General features: G+C 38.2%; 1 protein-coding gene across 1 annotated transcript; it reads right to left on the reverse strand.

Annotated features, from left to right (window-relative positions):
• On the reverse strand, positions 1-11473 carry scxa (scleraxis bHLH transcription factor a). Its single transcript, XM_041988370.1, has 3 exons — positions 10533-11473; positions 10050-10266; positions 1-697 (listed from the first exon to the last, which is right to left on the reverse strand). Exons 1-3 carry the CDS (start codon positions 10928-10930, stop codon positions 659-661), a joined length of 654 nt encoding a protein of 217 aa, XP_041844304.1. The 5' UTR covers positions 10931-11473; the 3' UTR covers positions 1-658.
• Between the last annotated feature and the right edge of the window lie 9106 nt (positions 11474-20579).

A 20579-nucleotide genomic window follows, 5' to 3' on the forward strand; every position in this document is an offset into this window, starting at 1 on the left:
ACTCCCAGATTAACAAACACTTTATTGGTCAGCTTGAGTCATTTTCCACTTTTAGAAATGATTATTAAAAAATACCCCAAACCACCAAATTTCCAGCGTATCCCTTGTGATGCTAAAAACCATGTCAATAGCCAATGTTTGTACCTTAAAATTATGCACATTAGTTGTCATATGTCTGTTAAATAACATAGTTTCATTATATAATGTTATGTTATATAAATATACATTTATATTTCAGTTTACACAATAATAACAGTTTTTGCTGAATGCAAATTTCTGGGCTTTGTGTTTTACAACCATGTGTCATAAATTCGTACAGGACTCAGACCAAAGAGTCACTGAGCAACACAGTAAAAAGTCTCTCATGACAATGGTTGAAAGTTTCTTGATGATCTTGATAAGCATGTGAAAGAACTTTGAAGGTACTGATGAGTTTCTTATGACTGTAAAACATTTTAAAAGTTTCTTGTAAAGCAATACAAAAAGCAATAATAAAAAAAAGTTCTTTGAAAAGTCCTGGAAGTGCCACAGAAGTCCTTTAAAAGTCTTTAAAATGCATCACAAGTCCAGTTAGTCTCCAAGCTGCAGTGACTGTAGAATCACAGAATGCGCTGTCAGAGTGATGAGCATTTTCTCCGTGTGGTTTGTGTCCTCGTTGTTAGCTTCGAATAGTTGTCTTCCTGTCTCTGTCTTTGTTCTGCACGAGAGAAAAACAACAACTCACATCATCAAGGATTCAACTCAGAAATCACATGAAAGAAAAAAAAAAGTTTCTCTCTTGGAAACATTTATACAAGAGGAACAATATTGTAAAACAGAACCAGAAGACTGCTTAACATGAAAATTGGAAATTATACAGCGAACAAATGACCCACATTAACTTAAGGAAAAGACTGTATTGCCTTTTCTTTAGCGCTAGCTAAAATATTCCTCTCTGTGTTTATGCTAAACTAAGCTAGCTTGCAGTTGTTTCACCATAGAGGATTTAACCCATCATTTAACAAGACTGATGACCAGAGGAATGATTGAAACAAAGTGTTTATACTATATTTATTGTATTTTTAAGGCTTTTTCAAACTATGGAAAACTACCTACTTAGCATGGCTAAAAAGGCTACCTTTGATGTGACCTTTTCATATTGAAGGAATGAAGTGGCAATATGTAAATATTTAAACAAAAAAAAAATTTTTTTTAACTGCAGTTACTGGAGTTTAGAGTGGTACTTTGCCTCCAGTTGTAGAGAAAATAAATTAACCCTGACTTTATAAAGTTAACTCACATGAACACACTCCACAAAGTAGCAGACAACATTTGTTGTGGTGGTAAAGAGCAACAGGCATCTCTATCATGATTACAGGCTGAAAAGTGACTTCATGAGATGATTTATGACGGCAGTGCGTGGCGATATGCTTCTCATTTATCGTATCAAAAAAGAGAAGCCTTCATTTCCTGGCTGGTGAGGAGACTTTCACTATCTGGCCAGGAAAATAACATCACATTTTCCCTTCTCACCTAACCTCTTCTCTGCTCAGGCCACCACAGACTTGGGATTTTAATGGGCCTATTTTTTGGGTGAATTGCAACCTATTTTGACATAAGGCTAGTCTTTTAACACCGATAACTTACCAAAAGCTGTCACAGTCTGACGACTCATCTTGCATCATCTTCTATTGAAAAATATGTCCAAATAAAATTTGATTTACATTTTTCAAAAGTCAAACAGCAAACTTGATTTTTTTTTTACCAGAAAAGAAAAATGTCTTTGGAGAAGATTTCTACAGGTCTGAACACCCCTGTCCTCTTCTGACTTTTCTCTCCCCCTCTCCTATGATCTGAACTAACCTTCTGCCGCCCCCCTTGGCCTCATTCTCATCAGCCCAACACCTGTTACACATTTCCTCTCAGACTGAGCACAAGGTGTAGGTGTTTGGAAAAATCTCTTCATCTGACATTAACAAAGGTGGGTAGGTGTTTGGAAGAGTATCAGGTGGTAATAAGAGAGTGAACTCACAAGATTTGGACAGGAATTGGTTCTCCCATTGATTTAGATGAATGCAAGGAACTAAAAAATAATATTGGCAATCCTTCTTCCAGCTGGACTCAGCAGAGCGCCATTATTATACTGCGATTTTACCATTAACATTGCTAGACATGAACCATTAGCGCTTCAGCGTTCAACGTTGGCTGCGAAAGCAAGCGTGAGCAAACACCAACAATATAAATTAGTTTAGTATGCATGGGAAAATGTTTTAAAGCATTTTCTGTAAATGCCACATATTTATAAATTCCTCCATTTCTAACAGTAATTGATTATGTGTTTACCATTTTGAACCCTGCATTGCATTATAGTGAAGTACAACATAATTGGACAAACTTAATATTCTAAATGAACATAAGAGACTGAAAATGTGATTTTAAACCTTGACTTCCCTGACCTTTTGTTTCTTTCATCAGGTCCTACGGACAGCAGCTTCTTTTAAGGCATAATGGAGGATTTCATGACTGATCTCAAATTTCATTTGAAGGCATAATTTTGGACCATCATGAACATTTAGAAAGCCGATCAGATTAATGATGTAATCAAAGGCCAGTATTGTTGTCTGATCCCACTTTTAATCTCAATTCCATCCCTTTAACCCAAGCACCTTTTGGCACTGAGAGGTAGCGGTCATCTATTGGCTCCAGACTCAAACACCATCACCTCCTCATTGATGTGCCACTACTCAATTATGTGCACTCAAAACTAAATGCAAAGCCGAGGGAGGAATTGGGATTTAGGCCAAAATGCCTCCGTTCATGTGAGAAAGGATTTTACACTCGGCCTGGGAAACTCTGGCTTCACCGTAGCATTGCTGTTATCATGCTTGCTTCTGACATAAACTATCAAAACAGCAGCTGGAAGACACAAGTGCAGCCGTGCTTAGCGGTGTTTGCTGGAAAGTGCTGTGGAAAATTGTAGGCATTTACCAGTGGATGGAAAAGTACTTGAAGTTAAAGAAAGAGGATACACAAAAATTTTTACTTCAAACCAGCGTGTTAAAATTGGATGATTCGCCAAATTACATCAAATTACAATGGAAGAGCTGGAAGACATCCCACATCTTGCCACTTGTGCTTCGTGATGCTTTTGTTGGTTAAAGTGATTCAGATGGAGTCTAACTGGTTAAGTCAAAACGGAGGAGGTAGGAGGTCGCTCTGAGGCTTGCCTGGTAGTCAAAACAATCTCCTAAAGACTAATAGGGCACGGTCGGATGACATTTCTGCTCTCTTCTCATTCCAAATACATACACAAAGACATACCACTGACTTCCCCGGGGGCTGATTTGTCCAACACTAATATGATTACCTGATGGTGTTTGCTTTAGATACGATACGAAGATATTGCCACCCTAAAACAATATTATTTAATTACGGAAGTGAAAGCAGCCTTTTTCAGCCTTGATGTACATTTTCTCCAGAGCATCTTATCAACCCACATATTAAAGCTCTGATGTTGGTTTTCCCAAACTTAATCCTGTTATTTCTTTACCTATAACTATGGTTTTTCCATGCACTCTTTCTCTCTCTTTTTTTCCTGTGTTAAGCTGGTCTGTCAAATACAAACATCTAATTTAGTCTCCTCTTTAGTCTGGCTGCAGGAGGACAGGCCTGACTTGTTGGAAAAAGTAATTCCTCTTGGGCACCGGCCTGCAATCGTATAAGGAGACTGGTATTTAACCATGAAATAAAAACTGGTCATATCCTTTTGATTATTAAGTGAAAATATTTAAGTCTGTGTCAGGACCTCCGGTGGCTTATATAAGCTGTAATTACCCTCATAAATGGCCATCAATTAAAAAAATAACACATTAAACATTTTAATTGAGCTAAATAACAAGCCAAATAGCCCCAGTCTGCTATTATGTGGCTTGGACAAATCACACTTTCGTGTGCTCTGCAGCTTGCGAATACGTATCACGGTGGCTTCAGAAAAAGACCTGATTAACTTCAAATGGTCTAATCAGATGTAGTTTACACCAGGAGGCCACACATGTTTTTAATTACTCCCACATTTCATTAATATGTTCTAATGACTAGAACAAGCTTGACTTTTATTTTCACCCATCCCAGATGACTTCATTCTAATACATTATAGGGTAACAAACATTTTATCATTAATGATGTTCATCCTGAAACAGATAATTTTACATTAGCTTGAGCAGATATTGTTGTAAAAAAGCAGCATGATTAAAACCGCCAGCTTGTGCTTTCATTGAAGCTGTGTTGTAGGTCTCTTTGCCTGGCTCAGCTTTCTGTAGTTGTGTTTTAATTTGCTCTGTGAGCAGCTCTTTCCCTGAAGACTAAATGACAACAGAATGATAGTTTTGCTAATAGATTTTGCTAGTTATCTGACCCGACTTTTTCTGTTGGTGTTAAATTAGGGTTTAACTGCTTCCATCTGTGCTGAAAATATACAGACAGATTCTCGCTTGAATACACACAGTCATACACAAAACCAGACTCACACATGTATTACACACTAAACGTGGGAGAGAATATATTTAAAATTGCCTGAAGTATATGAGCTAACTTTGATGCACCTCATTAGCATAGCTTGAAATTGAAAGCGCAGAAGCAACGCTTTCACTCACAAGTCCACACCAACATTATCAATAAATGAGGGTAATTTAGTTTTCATCTATGACATTGATATGCCAGCTTTATGCACAAAAGTGATGTAATGCTTTTTCCAGTGAAAACAGACTAATATCCAAATAACTGTAAAAACCACAGTCATTAGCATGCTCCGGCACATGTCTTATCCATGCATTTAAGCTCTCATAGGTGCACGGGTCATTTAGTCTCTATAAAAAAGCAAATTGTAGTTTTAGCACCGTGCAAACTGGACAATAAATAGCTAAGTTGATTATCCTGCTGAGTCGTTGGATTTCTTTTTTTTTTTTTTTTCTCCTTCTCCATCTCTTTTTCCACAACTTCCCAAACACCATTAGTTTAGAAAGTGTTGAAAGCACAGTCGTGATCCAGAACTCCTTAACCAAATTATCATTTTTTTCTTGTTCTTCTTCTTCTTTTTTAGATAGAAGCAATGAAATGCTGTTTGGTTAAAAAGACTACAAAAAAAAAAAAACTGAGGAGGTGGAATGAAATGCTTTTGATAAAAGTGGACTATACACTAGTGCAGGCCCACATGTGTGTATTACATGTCATTTGTGTGGGTGTGAGTGTAAGCAGGGAGGGCGTTTCACAGAGAGCGGTTTCCAGGCTCCTTTAACATCACCATCAAAGCCCAACGTCAATGTGTTTCTAATAGCAGCCGCTGAATTAAACACTGGCTGTAGAGCCTCAGCAGAGGATAAATCATTTACAGAACAATTAGCTCATTTGTTGCTTTGCTCTGCTCTGCCAATGACTTCCAGACACAGTGAGTGAGCCAGTAAGTATGTTTCTGTCTGTGTGTGTGTTTGTAAGTGTGCAAAAAAAAAAAAAAAAAACATTCTGGATGCAACTCACATGCATCTCATTCAAAAAATCACTCAAGTTCTTATAGATATATTTCCCCCACATAAATAAAACCATACTTAAGGTTCATTTGCTTTTCCACAAATATGCAAAAACAGACAAGTGCAGAGGAGTTAGTTTCCAGTTGCACAGATTTGGGTCTATTCTTTCCATCCACACACACACACACACATACACACATACAGAATTAATCATATATAAAAGTTTTACTGCAGCCAATATACAAATTAGAACTGTTCATGATATTAGGATCAGTATGCATTGTGTTGTGTTTTTCTAAAAATGTATGCATTTCTCTTCAATTTCATGAAATTCCAAATAAATAACCCCATTAAGTCAGAAATAAATTTGGGCTGTGTCCTGAAATGCCTGTAACTTAACCATTTCAAAAGGAAAATGGTCTATTTACAACAACCACACGATTAAGTACCATGGCCATTATATTTTTGCCTATTTTTGTCTAATTTTCTTTCCAAACATAAAACTTCTCTTTTAATTAATCAAATGAGCTTCATAACTTTCAGATATAAGGAAACTGTGTGGGCTTAGGGACTAAAAGGAAAAAAAGTTGTGCACAGTTGCTGCCACTGGAACATCAATTATTAATAAAACTGACCCTCTTTCTTTTTCCAGTAAAAAGGAACACTGACCACAACCACAGTGGTACATTTCAAGGTAATTAATAGAGAATAGAAATGAATATTGACTGAAGATAAAGAAGCCTTAGATATGAAAAACTCTGCATCTGTGAGATATTGCTGTTGTATACTGAATCCAGGCACCTGACAGATGCCGTGACAGCAAAGGCAGAGAGGCCTTGCACAGGATATTTGCATCAATCAACCAGACAGCCCAGGGATTTAACCAACGCATAGCTCACCTCAGCCCTCCACTCCAGTCCTGTACAACTCATTTACAGATGTAGCCATCAACAGTGTCCCCCCCTCTTATTTGGTACCACCATCAAAGGCACAAGTATGCATGTACTGCTCTTCAGATTGTTTACACTAAACTCCATCACATATTTCTTTTAAAGTCACATTTCGTCATTTTGATGTTTTTGGATGATTGATCTCTGATTAGCTTCTGGATTCAAAATTTCCCCTTGATCTGTATCCAGAGTTTTTTCTTCTTTTTTTTTTTTTTTTTTCAATCAATCTGTTGAGATTGCATCAAAACTTTTTTCACAAACGTTTTCTCTAAATAAGCCAGTTGTCTATACTTCTTTGGCCAGATAAACTTGGACTAACTTAACATTTGTAGCTACAGACCTGACAACGGGTTTATACTTCTTAGATCATCAAACAAACATTTGGAGAAAGCAGAAAAAAGTTTTTAGTGAAGTAAATAAAAACATTATTTCTTTTTTTAATTTCAGTAGTTCTAGATAAATCACCCTTTAATATCAAGATGATTAAAATAAAACTCCTAATATCTTCACTTATACCATTAACCTTTTGGTGCATTTGGGCACTTGGGTTAAGTCATAAAGATAATTAAATCACATTTGTATTCATGTCACTTTTTTTATAATGTGTAATATGAAGCAGTTAGCAACGTGTGCAGCAGTTAGTAACAAGACTGTTTGTTTTGAAACAGTTATACTGTAGTCACACATAATCAGAGGAAATGACCATATAGTTTTCACACTTTCACCCTCTCCTGCATTGGAAGTAAGTGTAACTGAAGCAGCTGGTCTAAGCAAACTTGACAGCTGTGATGAACCTCAATGGCCGAAAAAACATACAAAAGGAGAACTCAGGACAAAAATTCTCATTTCACCTCCAAAATCATTTCCTCTCTGTAATCACCAGTACTGATTCTTCCCTTTAGTCCACTTAAGCACACCATAGATATTTTCCAGGGAAAACAAAATGCTCTCCGGCTCTGCCAATCACAGTTAACCATTCATATGCTGGCTAAACCTGGGCTCCCTAATTTTCCTCCAAAATATTCACCATGCATACAGCTGTGGTGTGAGTCCTGTCAGCAACTGGATTCTGTCGCAATTAAACTGCAGTAGTTTTTGTTTATGTTAACTCCTTAAAATGAAGTCTACATTTCTGCATGTTTATTTATACTGAGATAGAGACAGTACGGGTTGTTAGCATCCAGAGGCTGATGTATTTTATTTTTCTGTGCCAGATAGCTGCACTGTTAGTTATGGTAAACATTGTCATTGTAGTTTATTTTGCCTACATCCATCACACACACCATCCTGCTGTTCTCAATAGTGACTTATGCACCAAATGTAGATTAATCCAACACTTAAAATAACCCCCAACAAACATTTCAGTTGTGATTTATAAAATCTTGTTTTTTTGTTTTTAATGGCAAATTTAAACAACATAGTTGTGCTTTTTGATTGTCAGAAAGAGGATAATATTTTTTAAGTGGTTATGTGTTCTTCTAATATTACATTGTTGGTTTGGTTCTTATTATGGGTTTTTATAATAATAAATGAGTGGATTAAGATTAAGGAATTCTGAGAGCCTATTCAGATCCCTTTAACAAGCTTATTTCACTATGAATATGATCTCTATGATATGTTAAAGTTGCTCTAAAGGTACATTTGTGTCTTGTTCTTCATACAAAGACATTTTTTCATCTTTCTGTTGTAATAAAGCACATGCATCTTTAATACGTTTGTGTTTTCTGAGGACCTGATTGAAGAAACCAAAAGGTTATTTGATGACAATGACTTTCACATGGGCTCACTTCATCAGTGGAATGAATTGGCTTTGGTGTGATGCATATTACTTATAAGAGAGAATACTGAGACTTTTCATGTAGTTAATGGGAAACAGCAAATGTGACTGACAGCTGGCTACCACAGACTTAGTCAAAGTGTCTGTGTTTGAGCTGTTTGACATAAGAAAGTTTCAAAATTGTTTTCTACGCAGCATGCATTTACAGGTCGGTCATGCATCTGCAGTGCTGGGTTGACAGCAGTAGATAGTATTACACAGATCCAAGTGGCAGCTTTGACCTCCACCAGGCTGATCGATATGCACAGAGGAGCTGGGGGTCGTGAGTTAAGGAGGTAAAAGGTAAATCAGAGGGAGGTGTGGGTGTGAATAAAGGATGGAGAGAATAAAAATGAGTGAGCCAGGGAGGACAGACAGAAGCCAAAAGAAAAAGAGATTGATGAGTGAGAATAAGACAAGTTTCAAGCCAGTTATCTCCCAACCGAGGGCGTCTGGGCTCAGACACTGACGTCTAGTCTTTCACTTGTAGAAGTTCAGAGGGGAGGCAGGAGGGGGAGGAATAGAGGGGAGACTCACACTGCTGAGACTCAAGTTATCCTTCAGCTGAAGGGTCTCTGGGTTTAGACACTGAGGAGGGTATTGGCTTTCACACACTGCTGGGGTAACGGGGGAGTCTGCCAGATGTCAGCTCCTTATCCATAAATCCTGCTAAATGGGCAGCAGCTATGGCTGTAGAGGGAGGGCTGAGTGGACGTCAACCCTCTATCATCTTCTGTGGTGTTTGTCAAAATCCGAGCTGGGCTCATAAATATTTGATTTCACTCAGCTGATGGCAATTCTTCATTCCCTATTATTTCTCATCAGACCAATGACTTTCTTATGTGAGAGTGTTCTTGATTATGTCAATTTCCAGTGCTGAATCAATCAAACAAGGGCAGAAACACACAATGAATGAAGTTTACCATTTCTATGTCCGCGTCAACGAGTAGATCAGCATTATGAGAGGGTTTCCTCAAAATAGTGCTTTCATTTTTAGTCTTGTTTTATTTTTTTTTATGTTTTTTTTAAAAATGGTATATATGTAAGGAGTATTGCAATGCTGGAGTTTTGTGCATCAGGTCAGTTCTTCAGTGGTTATGATCAAAACCTTTTCAAATTCAGACTGAAGTCAAAACATTCTTGAAATTATACAGATGGTTTTGGATGGATTTTATATGCTCTCGGTCATAAATCTCTGTGTGTATAAATACCCTTGTAAACTTTAAATTCATATTTTGTGTACGCATTTCGTCTGGGTTTTCTGTGAAAAAGACAGCTCGCTGTTTGACCAACCTGTACTCTCTGCTCTGTCATAGCTCCTCTGACAGAAAAACAATGGTGTCTATGGAGTGTAATTTACAGGGATTTTTAGAATCCACCTTGAACTTTCAGGCCAGCTGCTCGAGTAAAACCAACCCCCAACAGTACAATAATACACAGTCCTTCACCCCAAAAGTGGTCTCTAAAAGAGGTTGCACTTTAAAGTCCCTCTGGGCCAGTCAGGTTTATGGGAACAGTCACTGATCTTAGGTCAACTTTTGACACGAAACTGACCCTAAACCACCACCCCGTGTTTATGATAAGCTTGTCCTTTTGTTAAATGTGTATTTATTCCTGTTTTCTAATTCTATTCAACCTTAATAAATGCAGTGGAAACTAATATATTTTCTGCCTTCAGATGTAAATGAATATGATAATGGCATTGTTTTATGAGTGTGGTAATCATGAACACAATTTTTAATTTCACCTTTTAACTGATTTCTCTTAAAGTTTTCCGCTCACCATTTTTCTCTGGTTGCTGAGGCAGAAGGTACAGATGTGCTTGGGCTGAGATGATTGGTCAGATCCTCGGTTGGGGGAGGAGCTGACGTGAAAGAATGGTGGTGAGGGAGCGTGGCAAGGCTGTCCATCATGAAGCCCCTCACCCAGAAGCAACACGTTCCCCAGATGGCTTATGTAGCTGCTGGCCAAACGTAGCGTCTCGATCTTTGACAACTTCCTGTAATCATCAAAAGACATGTAGAGAGAATTTTATTTAACTATTTAATTCCCACACGTGTTGCACTTTTACACACTAAGGTGCAACATTTAGACTGAACACACAGAAGGATGCTGAAGATTTTTTTTCTGTTATAGTAACTGGAAATACCAACTTATGTTTGAATGTATTTTACAAAAACAGTAAATTCCTAAAATGATTGAAGTGTAATTAAAGGGGCATCAGATAAACTGTCTTGACAAAGCATGACTGATGCAGCTCTGTACCTGTCTGCAGGCTCGGTGGGGATGAGTGTGCGCAGGGCTGTGAATGCTGTGTTGACAGAATTGGTACGATCTCTCTCCCGTGCGTTGGCTGCAGTCCTTTGACGAACTTCCCCATGGCCTGATGAGCCTGGGGAGGGGGCAAGTCTACCCGCCATGCTCCCTACCCCTCCAACCCCTCCGCCCCCACACATCTTCCTCTTCCTGTTCATCTTGATATGAAAGGCAGATGGGGACGATGAAGACAGGCGGAAGGCAGCAGAGTTGGAGGAATTGGTAGTTCGCTCCTCAGAGCCTGACCCCTCACTGCCGTTCTCATCATCATCTTCAGAAAGGAGAGCAATGTCACCATACAAGAAGCGGCCTGCAGGAGGCGCCGTGCGCAGCATGGCAAATGTCATCTTCTGTGAGACAGCTACTGATCAGTCCTTTGGAGAGGTCCTCAAGGCAAGTTACGAGCTGTTAAGCTTGAGCTGAAGATGCTTGGTCGCAAGTGGTGCTGATGCTAACACAACTAAGGGTGTTATTTGCCAAGTGAATCAGATGTTTCTTTTGTGAGTCTTAGTTAATTGATCTATATCTTTACTGAAAGTAACGCATTAGCAAGTTGAGGTCAAAATGACTGGACCCCAGATCTGCTGTCATGGGTAGCTGCAGGTCCAGGTCCTTGTTTTGTATCAGTTGACACACACACCAAAAAAAGAAAAAGAAAACACATCTCACATCACAAAAAATCACGGAGAATCTTCAATGCAGAGCATATTGAAGTCAAACTTTGCCTTCCTTTTCCTTGCTTCCTTGACCTTCTTGTTTTGTCCTTTGTTTCTATATTTATCTGTTTCACTCCCAAAAGCGAAACTAGTAAAACCTACTCTGTGCCGGCAGCTTCATGCTCTCTTGTTTTCTATTGGTCTCTGCCTTCGTCCTCCTTTTCTCTGCCTTTTTGCTCCACGTGTGTCTGCAGTCTGAGTGTTTCAGTCTGTCTCTGGTCTTATAACCGTGGGAGGGCCAAAGGACTGGCTCGCTCCTCCCTCTGAGCGGTAAGAGTCCCTCGGCTGCTGTCTAAAAGCAGGCCAGAGAGACCGGAGGCAAGAGGCAAACCATCAGCAGGAGTTTGTTTTGGCTGCACGCTGATATGTTCCAGGGGAAATCCACCCTAAAACAGTACTTGCATCGCCCTCAGAGTCCTCTGCAACGCACAATCCAATCATAAAAAATGTTTGATAGATAGATAGATAGATAGATAGATAGATAGATAGATAGATAGATAGATAGATAGATAGATAGATAGATAGATAGATAGATAGTGTATTTAGTCCTTCCCTCTGCTTCCACCTCTGGAAGCTGAGCAGATGAATTAAGGTTGGATTTATTCAGCTGTGTTTGAAACATTTTTATCTCCACTGGGATGCCAGAGGGTCTGAAAGTAGTTTACTCTTAAGGGATTCAGATGTTTCGGGGTGGAGTGTTTGGGTGATGACGGCGTGGTTCATGGGTTCTCTGTAAAAGGAATCTGCTACTTTACTCACTTATGCTCACTCAAACAATCTGTCTTCCTCTAAAAAGCAAAAATATATCAGAAGAAGACAGCAAAGCGACCAAAGACAAAGAACACAAAACAGACAAGATGTTTGTTTTTTTTTTGTTTGTTTTTTTCTTAAGTCAAATTTTTGTATATATGGCAAGCCATACTGGAGTAATACTTTAATTCCTTTTAGAGTTCTTGGATTTTATTAGCTATGATTTTGCAACTGAGTGACCTTCACATTTTTCCTTCTGCTTTAAATGTACAGCGGTTAAAGGCTGACAACCTACGTAAAATTCAACTATAAAGTCCATAATCATCAGTAGTACCTCACTGAAAACTCTAAACCTAAATGCCACTGCTGGTATGCCCCTTTTGTGTAGATTGGCAACAGTAAGCTGCTGCTGAAAACTAATAGCATAATGAATAATCTGTCAGTTACACAATGTTACAGTCAGCATTCATCACCCTCGATACCTCTGTCTTTTTTTTTTCTTGTTTCCACATTTCTCCCGCCTTCCTATCGCTACCCTTCAATCCGGACTGTTTATGCTGTGGTATTATGTGAATGAACAGAAGCCAAAGTTGGTTGCAGTGGTTGATTTCCGTACATACAGAGTGCTCGAAACAGAAAGGATGGAGGAAGCAGAGGGATGGGTAGCTGTAGGTGGGACTAAAGTCTCTCTCTCTCTCTTTCTTTCTTTTCAAATAAAAATAGAACTCTTACTTCCTAATGTGTTTGGTTTCAAAAGCAAAAACAGTATTAAAACACATTTTGTGCAATCAAGTAAAGCAGCTCTGACAGTCTAGATTACCCCAGTGGACATTCAGACAATATCTTTCAATAAATTTGAACAAATGAACAATCTTCTGCTGCACTAAGATGCAAGGTAAACAAAGATGGAAGTCTTTTCCACTCTCATTGGACACATCCGGTTGGCTGCTCCTGAATCAACACCGCAACTGAACTGTTATGTAGGCACTGCAAATAATGAAACCATGAATGAAAATTAACCATATATATCAGAACCACTGAGCAAAAACAAACTGGATCTTTCTGGAGCCAACATTTCAGTGTAATCCTACAGCTCATTTCTCTTGCAAGGGAGAAAATTTTGACAACTGTGGTAAACAGTAGGCTTCAGTTCGGATCGCTTCCAAATAATATTTTTCTTTTGGCATATGTGACTTTAAGTGATAGAGGTAGAAAAGACAAATGAAATGTGGGGGTAGGAAGAGCCAAATACATTGATGGGGTTTGTGAAAATACTCTAACAAAACTTGTGAAATATTACTAATGATTTTCAGCTCTGTAATGCAGACAAGATAAAAATTCTGTGATGGATGAAATGATAATATATCACAAAGTTTATCATGCAAAACCTGAAAAACATACTTTGCAAAAATGAAACAAGCCCATAGATCATCACCCACACGGCTTGATTAAAGTCAACACAGTCTGTCTGTATATTTCTAACTTCCCACTGCACTATGGAAGTGTTTTTCCAAACCAGTTACAACCTCTGTGGTCCGTCGTTACATGCATTAGCATAATATTCCTTTTATTTGCATCTCTTAAGAGAGTGTGGCTGGTCTAACACAGCATCCATTTCACTCTGAATTATTGCCCTGAGGCCAGAACACATTTGACTGGGTATAATCTTGATCATGCATCGTTTTAGAATAGCACATCTAAATTTCAACAAAGAATGTTGTATGACCAGGAAAGAGCTCTATTACAGTTCAATAATGGTGTTATTTACATAAAAACTACATAAAATGTTCACCTTAGTCCACAACACGCTCTCTGTTTTACATGATGACGGTGAATGTGCCTCTCCTGGAGAGTGCTGGCTGTCAGTCAGTTTGTTCTCATGAAGGTTATGGTTAAAATTACTGTAGAAATAGAGTATATTTGTAACCTGAAGTGTAGTTAATATAGCAAGAAAGGTACACTCACCATTTGTGATAGAAGAGAATCAACATGTGGGGATCACAATGAATACATTAGAAAAGAAAAAAAAGACAAAAAAAAATGTTTTGCTTGCCTTTTAAGAATTGTAAATTAAAGTGACACAGGCCAGTTCTCCCAAGTTTCCCAAATTTGCTGGTGTTTGTTTAGTGTTTCTTAGCAATGGACATATTAGTTCCCTTAACTGACTTGTTCTTATTCAAATCCCTCCAAAATGTAATCTTCCATAATACTGTTTTCATCACACTCTAAAGTTAATGGCCTAAAAAATCACATAAATAATGCCCTAAGTGTTTGGGTTTTTTTGTTGTTGTTGTTGTTGTTTGTATTTTTTTATTATGTTTTTTTTTTTAGATTTTCTAAAAGTACAAAAAAAAAAAAAAAAAAATTCCTTATCAGTTTTTAGTTTAGTTATATGTTACAAGCAGAATTTGTATCAACTCACCAGTCCTTTTTTTACTCAAAAGTTTGGCCTTGTCTTTTTCATCTTTTGTTTTAAATTAGCACATACTGGCGTAATGATATGTGTTGAGCCATGATTTTATTTTTTTAGCAACCAATTTTGAAGTGGGAAACTTGAAATTTAAAACAATACTAACCAGTATCCCAGCATCACTCCTGTACTTAAACATATTTGAGTCTTCTTGTTTGCTAGCCTACTTCAAGTTGGAGCTAAATGCAGAATATCAGCAGCTAGTTTTCACCATAAATCAAATGTAACACATTCCTAGAGTTGTTGTAAACACATTTTTGTTTTCTTGGCTGTCTATTTTATGTTTAAGATTTGTAATCAAATAAGATATGTCATGAGGACCTGAGGACTGCAGTTTCTTTATGAAAAATGTCTTTGTTGTGCACCATGCAGTCACTGAAGCTAACACTAAGCTAGCTTTAAACTGAGTTGTAGGGGGATGCATATTTCTGTTTATTTATTTATTTATTTATTTATTTATTTTAAGACAGAAAATAGTGTGGATTACATGTAGTTGCTTAAAACAGCTAGCTAATAAACATATTTGATTTTTAAATGCTCTTTTAGGACACATTGGTACTGCTGGTCTGCTTTAAATGAACTCTGGTCAGCTTACACAAGGAGTATGGTTTTTTTTTTTTGTTGTTTGTTTTTTTTGTTTGTTTGTTTGTTTGTTTGTTTGTTTGTTTGTTTGTTTGTTTGTTTTTTGTTGTTTTGTTTTGTTTTGTTTTTTGTTTATTTGTTTTTTGGAGTAGCATGAACATGTATTCAAACTCTAGTGTGAACCAAAAAAATGCTACATCTGGTCTGCTGGAAAACCAGGGGTCTTGGTTCATTTGCAGGGTGAATGCATGTCCATACGACAAAATCATACCTTACTTGGAAGCAATCTACCTGACTGTTAAAATACAAAATCCAGCATTAACAGAAACGTTGGATAGAGCTCCAGTAATCTAAATGCAACTGCAAAGCTTGGTTTTAATTTAGATGATTCAGAATTCAGTCCAGAGAGGTGTCACTTACTTACTGCCTATGTACACCTGCAGAGTTATTTGTAGGACACCGGTTTAAACAAGGGTATTAACTAAACGCGCCTGGGTTTAAATGGTAATTTTCAGTAAACTCAATCAACATTTACATGAAATGTTTGCATTTCATTAATTTTATTTTTGTCCTACTTTGTTCTTCACTGCATCCTGAAGTGACTCTTTATCTGCTACATTTTCCACTATGTTTGTTGGTCAGTTGCTTCATCAGTCATTATTTGGTATGTGGGTTTCCAGAGTTATTGAATTGAAAAGGCTACATGCTGAAGCTCAAAAGAAAGAAATGAGAGTAAACCAAAAGTTATCAGTTGGAAACAAAGTATTACAAACACAATTCCTCTTCCATGACATGTTAGAGCGATTTAAAGTTTGTGAATGAAACTTTCTCACAACAGAGGGGTTTTTAATGGTAAGTAAACATATATAACAGTTATATACACTTAATATTAGCTGACATAGTAAAAATGTTGTTCTGTTTCTTTGTGTAAATATTGTGATTTCTGGTTAAGAAATGAAATGCCAGTGGCCAAGCTCAAAGTTTCAGACTGATACTGTATTACAATTACTTCAGTTGAGCTTATATATATAAATATATATATATATATATATATATATATATATATATACATATATATAAATTTGCAGTTCTATATATGAAAAGAACTGCAGACTGTGGCTTTAATGGGTTTCTGAGCATCTCCTTTCACATGTGACCAGACTTTCAACTTACTTTCTTCTCACTTTGGGAAAAACTGTTTCATTTCATGATGGTTATTGCACAGTTCAAGAGAAAAATAATCGCACACTATATGAAAATGTTCAAACTAAGTGGTTTTCTACTTAAGAAACACAGCAGCAGTAGTAGTAGTGGCAGCTGAACAGTAGTAGAACACCATCTGATAGTCATTACCCCTCCTGTCTCCTCCCCCATCCTTTCCCCTCCTCTTGCTCGATACTCTTTTCTCAGACATATTATTCATTAGTCTGATGAAAAACACCCACAAACATAACTGAGCCCAATCTCACTCTCTCACACATGGACATGCATGCTCTCACATACACAAAACTAACATGAGGACAGAAGTACAACACACACCCACAATCCCAACCCAGCTGAACCACTGTGGCGCGGGTCAGGGACCTGTCAAAATTCGGAAGCAAGTCCGGATCTGATACAGTACCAGCGCACAAGCATCTGACGAGAGAAAGACAGTTCAAGCTACTTATCTATTTATCCTTGAATGCTCATTTTTAGCCTTGACCCCAAGTGAAAGTAGAAAGAAGCGAAATGGAAAGGGTTTCTGGAGTTGTTATGGTGCCACTAAGCAGACATTCAGAATGGGTCATTACCATAGAAATTGTCTGGTTTCCACATCAAGGAAAGCACAAAAAGAACGACAACAGGAAGAAGAATAGGAAAAAAGGGGGGAAGCTGGAAAGAAGGGAAAGGAAGAAAAGTAGGATAGAAAGGAAGGAAATGAGGGAGGGGCAGCAAAGAAGACGAAAGGGAGAGCTTGTGGCAGACTGCCAGAGCTCCAGACTGCATGGTGTATTGCATTGGGAAAATGGTCGGAAGTGCTCGCCCCCCAACTTGCACCCCCTACCATCACCACCAGCCCCAATTTCAGCCTCATTCAGCCTCACCGCCAGCCACACTCTACCGTGTTTCCCAAGAGAGCCAGACTCTACAGCTGGCCTTATTAAACCGAGTGAGGCAGGGAGACAGAAAAAAGAAGCAGAAGGAAAGAGAGGTCACACAACTGGAAGACATCAGTTGAAACCGTGCTCGCTCTCTTAGTTTTTTCCATTCATATCCCATTTTATGATGGAGTTTCTCACAAACACGCTTGCGGTGCACTGGGTTCAAGCACACAGTAAAAAGCTATTGTTTGATTTGACTTCCCTCAGAATGCTGTAAAACAATGAAACAAATGCTGGGAAATTAAAGTCTGTGTGACTTTTATCTTATTTGTCTGAGTGCGTCTGAAGGCTGTCGTCATACATCTGAGCCCTGCTGTGTGAGCACGTCTCTTCTAGTTTGTCGAGTCTTGCTGCAGTTGTGAACACAGTGGGGCAATAAATGAAACTTTGCAGGATGGACGTCTGTTTCCAATCCATTATCTCGTGCTCATTTGGAGTCACTTCATTTCTACTGCTTTTTGTCTGAGTTGCCATTTAACCTTGAAGGATTTTTGTCACTTATGTGCTTTGCTTTAGAATAGCACAATTACACAAATTCACACCTGCAATAGGAACGTTTTCCCACAGATAGCTTCTGGCTACTAATCTACAGGAACAACGGAGGGTGAAGCACAGTATTCAAGGCCCTCTCACCTCCAGTTCATATCAAGTGTCAGGAAACTATTACACTCTTTTTTTCCCTTTTTTTTCCTAAGGTGTGAATTTAAATGAGCAGCACACTACAGAATAACACCGATTTGTGTTTCCGTATGATTTTATCAACAGTCTGTTATATTAGTGGGTTTTGGTGTGTTACAGCAGTAATATATTAAACACTTTACCTGAGATGTTCCTTGGTTTGGTACAAATATTGTAGGTTTTATTTTCAATCTTTTTTCATTGCTAAACTTTAAAACAAAAAGGTTAATTAGTTATAGTACAACATATATAATCACAAATGCCCAATCATAGCTCTTACAGCTCAGCTTCTATAAGCTGTTTTCTGCACTCCTACTACCTGGTTTGCTGGTCAATGACCCATCACACAGCCAGTGCATCTTTTACCTCAGCAGAGGTGTAACTGTCAATATGCAGCTTTCCCTGTGCACCAGAAAGTGATGGTAAAGGGGTATCCCATGCATTGAAATCTGGTGCAAAGGGCTCTTGTTCAAGTATCAGCATGTGATGAGTTGGGAATGAGAATGCGTTGATCTTTTCATACCTTAAAAAGGCAGACATGCACTTCTATCTTCCTGTGAAGTCATAAAAGTGACTTTGTTTGCTTATGACTGAATACTAGCAATTGATCAGATACCAGCTAATAATGCATAGCTGCTGTTAGAAAAATCCTCTTTCTGGTGGTTAGTTCTGAAAAGTTGACTTAGGTTTGTTTGATATGGTAATCTCTGTGCGCATGAGATTTGTTTTTAATAACAATGGTTAGCTATGGTGCTCTGTACTTGTTTGGCTTATGATACCTGTTCCATTTAGACAAGTTAACATTTAAATTAAATTTAGTCAGATGACATGCCACACCAATCTGTTTCATATAAAAGAAAAAAATAATAAACATGCAGATTTTTCTGCAGTCAATTAGACTTGAACCAATCTTAATTCTTTATTTGCCTATTAAGCTTTTGTTTCCTGTTGAATAACTACTGGACACAGAAGGTTTCCAATTCCTTTACATATGCTGAGAGTTACTCAGCATATGGAAAGGAATTGGCTGACGTTGACTTTCTGTTGGCATTAATGTGAGGTATATCCTCAAGGAAAACAACTGTTTTCAGGTAAATCCAGTTCAGACAGCTGCAGCTGTTCTGCAGTCCATTCTTGAAGTGGTGTAACTCAAACATTGCAAAACTGAAGCTATGATTACTCAGATCAAGAACTACCTTTCCAATCATAGGAAATCCAGCCTACTTCTATATTTTTCTGAGTTATTGATGACATAAAAGCAGCTCCCTCGACTCGACTATTTAAGACCCTGGCCAGCAGCAGCTCTTGCTCTCAGTAAACAGAGGAGTGGTGGAGCACTAGTAGCAAACTCAAAGAGAAATCAGCTGTGATGTCATTGCCATGAATGAGGTGGCAGGAACGATTTGACCACCTGACTCACTCACCACCTCACCTCTGTCTCACTGTATTTTTAACTTTCTCCTAAAGCTTCTCAAATCGCTTTCTCACTCACTTCTTCTCCCCCTTTCTGTGTCCAGCCATCTCTGCCTACTACTCATGTTTTCTCCCTGGGGTTGTTCCCTTAGTGGTTATACGATCTTAGTTGTCCTGTTCCTCTGGTTGACGCCAGTCATTTTCAGAGGCACTCTTGAAAGTAGCTGTTGGACAGTTTGAGCTCACTTAGATAAACTGAAAGCCGTCCCCAACCTTTAATCAACAACAAATGATTTATGTTAACAGAGTCTGTCTACTGTAAAAGGCAAAAATAAATAAAATAAAATGGTGCATACTACAGTTTTCCAAACTCTTTGGGTTCTGGTTGGCTCCAGTACGTTCCATGGTGTAATGACTGGCTGCCTCAAATGCCAGGGAGCTCACATCACCAGAGGAAAGACAGGGGGGAACAAAAAAGGAGGCAATTTAGAGTGCAACAGAAAGAGACAAAGTGGTTACGAGTCTACTGACAGAAACTTGCCACCGAGTTTGCCAAGTACTTCCTACAATAGCCTTGTAGAGCAGATAGACACCATATAGTTACTGTTATAGCCCATGGATGAAAAATAGGGTGATAACTTGACAACCACAGGCTTCAAGGGAGAAAGAAAAGAAGTGAAAATGAGTGAGATTTTTTTTTAAACTAATCTCAGTATGAAAAAGCAGAGACAAAAAGGTAACAATGGATCTTGAATAGAAGTGAGGCTGAAGCAAGGCGGTGGTGCCAGATAAATAAAGTCACCTCAACAAAAACTACACCTGACCAATCAAAAAGAAACAACAAACATTAATCCATAAAAAGAGTGTCACCATAAGATGTCCGTAGGCAGTGGTGAACGAAGTACTGAAGTAAAAGTTAAACTAAACAGACAAAAATATTCTCTAGTAAAAGTACCACATCAACCTTTTTACTTGAGTAAAAGTAAGTACTTGTTTTTGAATATACCTAAAGTATTAAAAGTAAAAATACTTGCTGAATTTATTGGCTAATGCAGTGGTCACAGTATCATTAAGTGTGCTGTTTTATGTGTTTTTATGTATTTTATCATTTTTGTGTATTTTCTGGTGTTCCTCAGGGAGCCTTCTGTGCTGGGGGGTTGTGTCAGCCACGCCTGTGGAGGCACCTTCCGTAGGATTGGTCTTTTGGCTGGTGGCCGTGTTGGTGCCCTGCTCACTGTGGTCC

This window comes from Melanotaenia boesemani, chromosome 6 (assembly GCF_017639745.1).
Source record: "Melanotaenia boesemani isolate fMelBoe1 chromosome 6, fMelBoe1.pri, whole genome shotgun sequence".
Lineage (NCBI taxonomy): Eukaryota > Metazoa > Chordata > Actinopteri > Atheriniformes > Melanotaeniidae > Melanotaenia > Melanotaenia boesemani.